General features: G+C 33.6%; 1 protein-coding gene across 2 annotated transcripts; it reads right to left on the bottom strand.

The window, feature by feature from the left end:
* Positions 1–6657: 6657 nt before the first annotated feature.
* On the bottom strand, positions 6658–11387 carry LOC135623165 (alpha-dioxygenase PIOX-like). Of its 2 annotated transcripts, none has more exons than XM_065125781.1 (10): positions 11228–11387; positions 10874–11134; positions 10656–10805; positions 9196–9329; positions 8594–8807; positions 8342–8487; positions 8026–8253; positions 7451–7653; positions 7119–7362; positions 6658–7037 (listed from the first exon to the last, which is right to left on the bottom strand). In XM_065125781.1, the coding sequence occupies exons 1-10, from the start codon at positions 11315–11317 to the stop codon at positions 6812–6814; spliced, it is 1896 nt and encodes a 631-aa protein (XP_064981853.1). In that variant the 5' UTR covers positions 11318–11387; the 3' UTR covers positions 6658–6811. The 2 variants fall into 2 exon arrangements, with proteins under 2 accessions (XP_064981853.1, XP_064981852.1); XM_065125780.1 differs by having other exon boundaries at positions 8585–8807.
* Positions 11388–12566: the final 1179 nt, after the last annotated feature.

The following is a 12566-nucleotide window of genomic DNA, read 5'->3' on the forward strand; positions in this document are numbered from 1 at the left end:
TTATATTCCTAACTTATCTCATCATTAAGTGAAGATATTTCATATTCCTAACTTGTCTTGTCATCAAGTTAGAAATGTAACTGATGATATTCACACAATTAATTTTCATAATAATTATATCCCTTAGCTAAATAACTTTATTTTAATTAGATCACTTTAATTTTGACTAATCAAAATAATGACTTAACGCATTTAATTATCCATATATGACCCTTAAAATTCTAATAATCTCCCATCATGTCACATATGTATCATTATAAATATACTATAGTTTATGAGTTCAAAACTATTGTCATTATTAAACAGGACATACAAAACAATCTCACACAATGGCTATATTAGTATATGACCAATCCTCGTTATATAAATCATAGCTAAACTCATCAATGATCACTAATATTAATATAACCAAATGAAATAGATTAATTTTGAAATGTGTAGCATGAAAAATAAATGAATGTGATCTTTATATGTCAATTTTCAACTGGTCCAATTTTATCTTTATGAGATCATTAATAACTTTAATAGCCATAATATATAAAGTATAATAAACTGAAATTTTATTTCTAATCTGAAAATATCTAACAAATATAGAATCTGATATAGAACATATAACAAACATTTGATAAACTCCCACTAAACTGAAGTTACCTCAAATTCTAATATACCCATATGAGCAGTATACTCATGAAAGACTTTGAGTGATACACCTTTTGTGAGAGGATCTGCCAACATAAAGTTTATTCTTAAGTGTTATATAGAAATTTGTTTCCTTTGTATCTTTTCTTTTATGAAAGAAAAAAAAATCATAATGCGGCAAAATAATTAGAACGAAAACATTGTATGAATAGTTAAAACTATAACCAACTAAAAGTGAAGCTCACAACCTATATTGTCATTTATATCCTTGTTTAAATTAAAATTTTCATAATTTGGGTGATAAAAAACACATGATGGAGTAAAAAATCTCTTTTATTTAAATAAAAAATAAACCAATGAACAGATTATGAAACTCATTTATTTAAAGATAAAATTTCTGAATATATTAACGTTAAAATAGACAAATAAAAGAAGGTTATAGTATTATAGAAGTTCAACTAATTTCCAAGAGCCATGATGACTAATGGTAAACCATAAAAGTCTATTCGAAATTTTTTTTATTGTCTTAAACTTTAGTTGTTTAATTCTAAGAACATAAAAAATTCAGAATCTCACTATATGCATGATAGGATAGCGAAAGAAACAAAGCATATAAAAAAAATGTAATAATAACTTTTTCTAGAACAGAATGGAAAGAAGGAATTATCGATGACATATCAAACAAAATGCTTGATAGGATAGCGAAAGAAACAAAGCATATAAAAAAAATGTAATAATAACTTTTTCTAGAACAGAATGGAAAGAAGGAATTATCGAATTGGGAGTGATGGATGAGGGATTGCTTTACTTTCTGATAAGGAAGTAAAATTCTCGATGCAACCTTAGCCAATTCCTCGAGTCTAATACAAGGCAAATATGTATGTGATAGAATTGGGGGATGGGTAGGGCTTTGGGTGAGGCTAGGGAAAGAGGACCGGGGAAGCAAACAGGGTATCGTACTTCTCGAGTCGCACACCTAAAAGAGGGAGTGGTCACAAGGATCTGAATCATTCCATGTGGACTAAGATTAGGATCGCAAGTGATCCGACGGCTCCTGATGAGAGCCTCTTGAGTACCTGTTAAGTATTCACCCATTTGTGACTTTCCCACATTACTGATCAACCTTGATGGGTCCCCAAAAGGGTTACATAATAGGTAAGTATTTTGAGTAAGTATTAGAAGCTATAATTTCTTATAATTTCCTAGCCTCTCATGGCATTTTATTAAACCTATTTATTAATAACGAAATTTAGTAGCAAATATGAGGATTATCTAGGCTTTAAGGGAAATTTGTTGGTTATTTAACAAATCAAATATAGATCAATCAGGTTTTATAGAACCAAAACCGAATCTTAGAATGTTTATATAAAAAACTTATTAAATTTATAATAATATGCATGAAATCCTACAATAATTATAAAACATATTAACCTAATGAATCTATCAAAGTATTTTAGTTTAATTAGTGAATTATCCTTCCAATTGTAAGTATCTCTAAGAACCCTTTTGTTTTTCTTTGACGAGTGAAGAGAAATATGAAAATTGATACTACAATTAGGGACCATAACCCTATTTATAGAAATACTTTAGGATGTTTCATATTTCTAACTTGTCTCGTCATCAACTTAGGATGTTTCATATTCCTAACTTGTCTTGTCATCAAGTTAGAAATGTAACTGATGGTATTCACATAATTAATTTTCATAATAATTATACCCGTTAGCCAAATAACTTTATTTTAATTAGATCACCTTAATTTTAGCTAATCAAAATAATGACTTAACATATTTAATTATATATGTGTGACCCTTAAAATTCTAACAATCTCCCACTATGTCACATATGTATCCTTATAAATATGCTATACTTAATGAGCTCAAAACTATAGTCATTGTTAAATAGGATATACAAAACAATCTCGTCTATTGGTCATATTCGTATATGACCAAAGCGGTCTTCGTTATATCAATCATAGCTAAACTAATCAATAATCACTAATATTAACATAACTAAATGACAAATCAATTATGAAATGCGTAGCATAAAAATTACATGAATGTGATATGCACATATCAATTTTCAACTTATCTAACTTTATCTTTATGAGATCATTAATAACTTTAATTGTCATAATGTACTAAAACTTTATTTCTGATAAAAAAATATCTATACAAATATAGAATCTGGTATAGAACATATAACAAACATATGATAGACTCCTACTAAACTGAAGTTTTCTCAAATTCTAATATATTGATATGAGCAGTATGCTCATGAAAGACCTTGGGTGGTTTACATTCTGTGAGAAGATCTGCCAACATAAAGTTTGTTCCTAAGTGTTATGTGGAAATTTCTCTATTTTATATCCTTTCTTTCATGAAAGAAAAAAAAACCATATTTCATCAAAATATTTGAACAAAAACATTATATGAATAGTTAAGACTATAACCAACTAAAAGTGAAGTTCACAGCCAACATTGTCCTTTATATCCTTGTCTAAATTAAATTTTTCTTAATTTGGACGATAAAAATCACATGATGGAATAAAAAATCTCTGTTATTTAAATAAAAAAAAACCAATGAACAGATTATGAAACTCATTTATTCAAAGATAAAGTTTCTGAACAAATTAACACTAAAATAGATAAATAAAAGATGCTTACGACATTATAGAAGTTCAACAAATTTTCAAGAGCCATGATGACTAATGGTAAACCATAAAAGTCTATTCATAAGTTTTTTTTATTGTCTTAAACTTTAGTTGTTTAATTCAAAGGATCTCAAGAATTCGAATCCCACTATATACATGATGGATGACTTAGGTGATCGATCATAAAGAAAAACCCGATGAGCATATCAAACAGAAGGCATGATAAGATAGTAAAAGAAACAAATCATATCAAAAAAATGCAATAATAACAATATTCAGAGCAGATTGGAAGGAAGGAATTATCGATTTGCGAGTGATCGATGAGGGATCGCTTTACCTTCTAGTGAGGAAGTGAAATTCTTGATGCGACCCCGACCAATTCCTTGAGTCTAATACAATGCGAATATGTATGAACGGAATTGGGGGACGAGTAAGGCTTCGAGCGGGGCTGGGGAAAGAGGTCTAGGGAGGTGAATAGGGTCTGAAAGGGTACCGTGCTTCTCGAGTCATGCACCCAAAAGGGGGAGTGATCACAAGGATCTGAATCGTGCCATGTGGACTAAGATTAGGATCTCAAGTGATTCGACGACTCTTGATAGGAGCCCCTTGAGTACCCATTAAGTATTCTCTCATTTGCGACTTTCCAGCGTTACCGATCTACCTCGATGGGTCCTGGAAAAGGTTACATAGTAGGTAAGTGTTTTGAGTAAGTATTAAAAGTTATAATTTCTTATAATTTCTAAGCCTCTCATGGCATTTTATCAAACCTATTTATCAATAACAAAATTTAGTAGCAAATGTGAGGATCAGTAAGGCTTTAAGGGAAAATTGTTGGTTATCTAACACATCAAATTATTGGTTATTTACAAAACCAAAATCGAATCTTACAATATTTTCATAAAAACTTATTAAATCTATAATAATATACATGAAATCCTACAACAATTATGAAACATATTAACACGAAATCGTACTTGATGAATCCATCAAAGTATTTTAGTTTAATTGGTGAATTAGTCTTTCAATTGCAAGTATCTTTAAGAACCATTTTATTTCTCTTTGACGGGTGAAGAGAAATCTAAAAATTGACACTGCAATCAGGGACTATAACCATATTTATAGAAATGTCCTAGAATGTTTCATATTCCTAACTTGTCTCGTCATTAATTCAGGATGTTTCATATTCCTAACTTGTCTTGTCATAAAGTTAGAAATATAACTGATGGTCTTCACACAATTAATTTTTAAAATAATTATGCCCCTTAGACAAATAATTTTATTTTAATTAGATCACTTTAATTTTAGTTAATCAAAATAATGACTTAGCATATTTAATTATATGTGTGACCCTTAAAATTCTAATAATCTTCCACTAGATAACATATGTATCCTTATAAATGTGCTATATTTTATGAGTTCAAAATTATTATCATTATTAAGCAAGACACACAAAAAATATCGTCCATTGACCATATTAGTATAGGACTAAAGCCGTCTTCTCTATAATAATCATAGCTAAACTCATCAATGATCACTAATATTAACATAACCAAATGACATAGATCAATTATGAAATGTGTAGCATGAAAATTACATGAATGTGATATGTACATATCAATATTCAACTAGTCCAACTTTATTTTTATGAGATCATTAGTAACTTTAATTATGATAATATATAAAGTATAATAAACTGAAACTTTATTTTTGATAAAAAAATATCTATACAAATATAGAATATACAACAAACATATGACAAACTCCCACTAAATTGAAGTTTCCTCAAATTCTAATATACCCATATGAGCAGTATGCTCATGAAAGATCTTGGGTGGTTCAATTTGTGAGAGGATATGCCAATATAAAGTTTATTCCTAAGTATTCAATGAAAATTTATCTACTTTGTCCCATTTCTTTCACGAAAGAAAAAAAAATCATAATGTAGCATAATAGTTAGAACGATAACATTATATGAATCATTAACACTAAAACCAACTAAAAGTGAAGTTCACAACCTACATTGTCCTTTATATCCTTATTTAAATTAAATTTATCATAATTTAGATAATAAAAACCATATGAGAGAATAAAAAATCTCTATTATTTAAATAAAAAATAAACCAATAAATATATTATGAAACTCATTTATTCAAAGATAAAATTTCTGAATATATTAATGCTAAAATAGACAAATAAAAGACGCTTTCGACATAATAGAAGTTCAACCAATTTCCAAGAGCCCATGATAACTAATGGTAAACCATAAAAGTCTATTTGGAATTTTTTTTATTATCTTAAACTTTAATTGTTTAATTCTAAGGACCTCAAGAATTTGAATCTTACTATATGCACGATGGATGACTCAAGTGATCAATCACAAAGAAAAACCGGATGAGCATATCAAACAGAAGGCATGATAGGATAGCAAAATAAACAAAGCATATCCAATAATGCAATAATAACAATTTCGAAAGCAAAGGAAGGAATTATTGAATCGGGAGTTATCGATGGTGAGGAAGTGAAATTCTCGATGTGACATCGGTCAATTCCTCAAGTCTAATACAAGGAGAATATGTATGAGACCAAATTGGGGAACGGGTAGAGCTTCGGGTCTGGGAAAAGAGGACCGAGGAGGCGAACAGGGTCTGAAAGGGTACTCTGCTTCCCGAGTCACACATCCAAAAGCGAAGTGGTCACAAGGATCTGAATCATACCACGTGGACTAAGATTAGGATCTCAAGTGATCCGATGGCTCCTGATCGGAGCCCCTAGAATACCCATTAAGTATTTACCCATTTGAGACTTTCTCGCGTTACCGATCTGCCTCGATGGGTCCTGAAAAAAGTTACACAGTAAATAAGTGTTTTGAGTAAGTATTAAAAGTTATAATTTCTTCTAATTTCCAAGCCTCTCATGCCATATTTTATTAAACCTGTTTATCAATAATGAAATTTAGTAGCAAATGTGAGGATCTGCAAAGCTTTGAGGGAAATTTCTCATGTTACTTACAACTAAACTATAAATTTGAGATGCATAGTCAGAAGTATAAATGATTTGTGACAGGCTTAAGATGCTATGACATCAAAATTTCAAATTTATTTAAAAAAAATATCTTGGTAATTAAGGAACTTTGTACAATCAAAAGATCAGGATTTGTCTCTTTGTAAACATTTAAAAGATCTTTTAAATGCTGATATGAAGATTCTAGTTTTCCTTTTTATCTGTTAATTACTGGAAGAATTGTATGTTAAGTTGGATAGTGACAATTTGTGAAACAGTAACTATGACATTATATTTTCTGTGATGAATGACGTAAAAATATAAATAAAGAGGATCATAACATAAATCAAGTAATTAAGAGAACAAACTAGAGGATCAAGCAGACATGAAGGAACACACTTTATTGTTTGGATGAATCAATCAAAGGAACGATGGCTTCATGAGTTCCGAAAGGGAATTAAACACACTTGTCATGGATGCAGAAACTTAGACGCACACGAATCCTCACTTCACTACTGGCGCTTAACTTGGGAACCGTAGAAGCAGCGGAATGGGATTGAAGGAATTAGGTGGAGCATCCCACACGGAGAATGCACTGGTGGAGTTCATCCATTTGGAAACAGTATGAGGGTAATGGCGCAGGAGAACATCTCTTAAGCTTTCTGTGGTGTTCACCCACTTGAACCCCCTCTTGGTGTACGTCTTCTCATTGAAATAGCTCGTGAAGAAACGATCAGCTTCCAGTCTCCTGCCCCAGAGTGAAACAAGAAGATGGGGAGAAGGATTACCTAATAAGAAGACACATGCAGTATTAATCCTGGGACTGTACCTTGATGCCATTAAGATAAAGATGACGAAAGCAGTTTCGCTGATGGCGAATCCTTTGATCTTCTTCTCCGCCATCAGGCCCACGAGAAGATCTAACTTCTCTACGTCATCTCCATATATTTCTCTTATGGTTTCAATTGCTTCCTTGTCATCCGTCAAATCCTCCCATTTGGAAATTGGGATCATCATCAGTTTCCTTCGGAATTGATTGTACCGTGGAATCCTCCTCTCTCGGTCGCGGTATACTGTTTGAACGATCAGAAGGAACATGTCGGCTTACTGACTACTATATGAACATGAAGCAAAATGCATGCCAGCCTACGGTGAACGTACTTTCAAGAACAGGCATGTCTACATGATCTGATCTTTCAGTTCCATCGACGTTTTGTGCGATAAGATCCCTGAAGAAGAAGGGGTAGTTCCACAGCTCAAGAGCTCCACATGCTTGGTGGCCCATCGACACAACCTGCCTTTCAAAGCCAATCTCGTTCAACGTGGATTCACCTGTTATGCCAACTAGCTCCTCCATCTTGACACTGTTTAGAGAATCAATTAGGACGGAGACATTATTATATACATTTACATGTACACAGTACACACACACACACACACATATATATATATATATATATATATATGTATATATGTATATATATATATATATGTATATATATATATATGTATATATATATGTATATATATATATGTATATGTATATATATATATACATGTATATATATAAACATATATATATATATGTATATATATATATGTATATATATATATACATATATATATATATATATATACATATGTATATATATATGTATATATATATATATATATATATATATATATATAGAGAGAGAGAGAGAGAGAGAGAGAGAGAGAGAGAGAGAGAGAGAGACTCTTTGAGGTATTCGGGAGATTTATTTGGTCCAGGAACGGTATTGATGTTCCTAAGCTTAAGAGAATCTGGAAGGAGCGAGTGCATTCTGTAAACACTAGTGAACTCATCAGTCAAGGAGTAGGGAACTCCATGGTTATTAGGTTTCTTAAGTCCAACTAGTCCTCCAAGAGCAGGTCCTCCTATATGCCCAAAGGTGTCTTTAATCTTCTTCCCCAACAAGCCATACCTGCAGAAAAGAGAAGAAACCAATCAATTACATAGTAGAGAAGTGGATGTCTCAGTGAGCATATGGTATAGTATTAATCCGTCCCTACCAGTTGGTATGCATGGCAGCATTCATGGTATGAGTTTTAAGGAGCTCCACCGTCCAATCAATGGTGTGAATTTTCGCAATGACTGCAGATGTTACAAGTCTTGCGTGCCGAAACAACGCTTCGTCGTTAAGATTACGATCTTCCTCCTGAAGGACAAACATGCATGGTAAACAAGTAATCTTACCGTGATGTTAAGGCTCGCCCTCAAAGACATGCAACAAAAGGATGAACTTGGAGAAATACTTTACTAGCCTTTAGGGCATCGCAAACAGCGTTGTGTTCCTTGACAAAGAGAGCTTGCAAAGCAGAAACTCCAGCCCAGCTATTACGAATGTCGCCGGATATTGCGATTCCATTAACCTCATGTTGAAGAAGACCATTGTCCCCTATCTTCAATTTTCCATCGACATGCGTCCTCACCTTTGCCTCCTTTTTTCCTTCACTTCCATATATAGCACTTCCATCCCTACAGACATTCCATTATAGGAGTTCTATAAGTAACAAACACAAGAATATAATCGGATGAGTATGCATTACGGACTGCTGCTTTTGATTCATTTGCAATCTCTACGTTCAAAGGAAAAGGTTTAGGGTGATATAAGTTGTGATTTCCTTTTCACTCTTTTCCTTTGTGTGCTACTTCGATCAAACTGATGAAGATAAGAGAATGAGAAATTGTATCACCCTATCAGTGACCTCTCGTGTAGTCCAATATATTTCGGTACAGGCCAATTAAGAAACCCTATGAATCAGCGAATTGAAGCTATCTGCAGTTGATTAGATGACAATGTCGTATGGTGCGTTACACTACTCGGATCACGCACTTAGCAAATCGATCGCACGGGAGTACATACCACCAAGAAGTCTGGATGTTTAGGTGGCCTGTCTCAATGGCTTCACCACCTGTGGGAACCTCCTTTGTGCTGTAGAACCTAAATGACTTCAGCGGGCATTCATGAGCGACCAGCGGAGGAGCATGGAGTGCTACCTGTGTGCAGGCATGTCAGGTGTGTTTACTGAATGAATAATTCGCATGGCCAACAACAAAGAAATCAAAAGTTCTTCCAATCATTTTTTTTTCTTTTTTCTTTTTTTCCATCATAAACTTTGCTTTGTGAACAAATTGACATATGCATGCATGCTATTTATGTATAGAGTATGAGATGAGCTAAGAATTAATCTTATCTTACTAAAAGATTGAAGAGAGTCAATTATATTCAACCAAATATGATAACCGTTTCAAGTGTGATAGACGTAGAAATGAATATGTTGTATGGCAGAGGATCTAAGTTTCCTTTTTCTTTTGGACTCCAAAACACAGTTTCCTATTAGCCATTGGATTTTTCCATGATATTTATTACATATCATTGAAATAATTTTGTAAGCCATAGTAAAAAGGAAAATAAAAAGTTACGACACATATACGAGTCCTTGATATAATTTGAAGGTGTCGGTTAGCTTAGTTGGTAAAGACTTGATAGTATATTGTAAGGTTCTATGTTTGAATTCCACCTTCGTGACTTACCTTTTGCACAAAAAAAAAGAAATCCTTGATATTGATAGAAAGAAAGAAAAATATGAAAGTGAAAGCCTAATTCCAAATATTGTGCAAGAACATATACTTACAGGATTAATCTATGTAATTTTATTAATTTTTAATAAAAATATAAACCATTTGCTCAAAGTATTTAGCAAAAGGAGTGGCATCCTTTTGCTAAAAATATGCATATCATCGATATAATTTTGTAAGTCGTAGTAGAAGAAAAATAAAAAGAGAAAAAAAACTCAGAGATATCATGACATATATACAAGTCCTTGATATAATTTTAGAGGTTTTAATTTACTTAAATGGCAACGATTTTGATAGTATATCATAAGCTCCTCCTATGTTCGAATCATATATTCATCACTTACCCTTTGTAAAGAAAAATAAAAGTTCTCAGTATAAATCACATGCAAAGAAAGAAAGATAAAAAGAAAAGAAAACCATGAAAGTGAAAGCCTAATTCCACATATTATGATGAACATATACTTACATGATTAATCTATATAATTTTGTTAATTTCTATAAAAAAACATTGGCAGAAAAAATATAAACTATTTGCTTAAAGTAAGACTGATTTTGGGAATTTTATTTAGCAAAAGGAATGGCATCCTTTCATTTTCTTAAGGAATAAACTGAATATAAATCTTTAAAGATATGAGGAAAAAACAAAAAGAGAAAGGGAGAGAGATTCAAGAAAAGAAAAGAAACAAACAAACGATGTTTCTCAGCTTTGATTTGGTTGAGCAGTGAAGCAACTCCTGCTTGTACCTGCTCAGTATCCTCCAGGTGATCCATCCAGTCGTGCACCATGAACTGTATCCATGAAGCTGCAATCAGGTTGAACTGTTTGCCTGTGTCTTTGTACGTCCTCCGAGCTAGAAGTTTGGTCGCCACGACCGCTGGATCGGGGCTCAAGAGCTGCACAAACACATCCACATCAATCTCACAACGGCAGGTTTTGGCACCGAGTGTAGGGAAACACTCACATGGTTATTCTGTTCCATGGGTGGCATGTTCCTCCCGAAGAAGGTGTTCTGGCTCCCAGCCTTACTGTTCTCCGGGTCATTGTACTCCCCGTCGTCGGTTCTGTAGGCGTAGTCGTCGGGGTTGAACGGAGTCGTATCGGGTATTCCCACGTTGAGGAGGCTGTACTTCTCATGCAGAGTTCGACGTTGCTGAAGGTACGTCAACCCTAGGAACACCGGTAACTTATGCCACAGCTTTAGCCTGTCCAAGGAATGAACGTACTGCAAGACAAGGAGAGGAACGGTCTCTCTCGATGAGCACAAGATTAGCTAGTTAGAGATGGAGCTTCATGGGTGTCGGTCGTCGATCATTACCAGGAAGGTAAGCTTGTCACAAAATGGCATTGTTTCAAAGACATCACGGAAGGCTGGGTGAATAAAGGGATCCAAGAGAGGAAGGCACATGACTGGTTCTGCTGAAGCTTTGGCTGCAGGATAAAGATTGGACAGAACGGGGCATCATTTATAGATGTGCAGAGGATGACAGACTGCACGTTGGAACACGTGATCACGAATTGGATCATATCGAAGTTGGGACGGCGCGGCAAACGTGACTCGACCAGCTCAAGAACAGCTGCTGGGAGACAAGAGAAGGTGCGGTGTAATCAACACCCACTTGGCAATGTTATACGGAAGCCTTAAACGATTAATTCGTCCAAGTGCAACATCTCCTATCCACTTGCCTCGTATAAGCTAGATTACATGTCAGAGGAAGCCTGGGTGGTGAATCCAGATTATTAAACAGATATGTTTGATCAATATGATTTGGTAAAGCAATTCAATCTTGAGGACCCGACTGACTAAGAACTACTAGTAAACAACCAATCTGTCTCCTAAGTTTAAGTTTATAGAAGCACAAGTTCGTCTGTCTAAGATTGTAGTCAATCCAATCCCTTCTTCATCACTTTGGAAAATTATTTAAGATATTGATCCTAAAATGGGATGCCCGATCTCAATCTTATGACTATAGTTTATTGAAGTCTTTTGGTGAAAATATATTTTTCGGGTAAGTGTTTTTTTCTGCTTATCATTCTCTATGATTTATTGAAGTCTTATTATCCTCTGGTCACTGTGTCTTGAGATATATTTACTTCTATAATCATTGCCATTACCATCACAAATATTACTAACATAATCATCGCTGTCATCACCATTATCATTATACTCTCATCATCAACAGTAGCATTATCATCATTGTCCCACACGATTGTCCTATAAGCATCACCGGCTACACCACTATGCTACCAATATATTATTTATCGTGATGTATTGTCGTCGTGGCTGTCTCAATCGTCTGTCGCTTTCAGTATATTTTTTATCCTACTCATCGCCCATACATATCCTATTATAGTTGTCATCACTGTCTCAATCGTCACCACTTTCAGTATATTATTTATCGTACCCATCGATCATTTTCTTTTGGTAGTGTCGAACGAGGAAGGACTAATAATTAAACCAAGGTGTTAACTATTTTGAACTTTAAATATTTGTTATTTGATGTTGCGTTCCAACTAGCTTTATGATTTTGTAATCTAGCTATGGTGTTGATAAACAACACAAGTGGCTATACACACAATCAAGAAGAGTTGGGGATCATTTTATTCTGGTAAGCGAAGAGAATGACTTTGAAATCAAAAAAAGAAAAATTGATAAA

Source organism: Musa acuminata, chromosome BXJ2-9 (genome assembly GCF_036884655.1).
Source record: "Musa acuminata AAA Group cultivar baxijiao chromosome BXJ2-9, Cavendish_Baxijiao_AAA, whole genome shotgun sequence".
Lineage (NCBI taxonomy): Eukaryota > Viridiplantae > Streptophyta > Magnoliopsida > Zingiberales > Musaceae > Musa > Musa acuminata.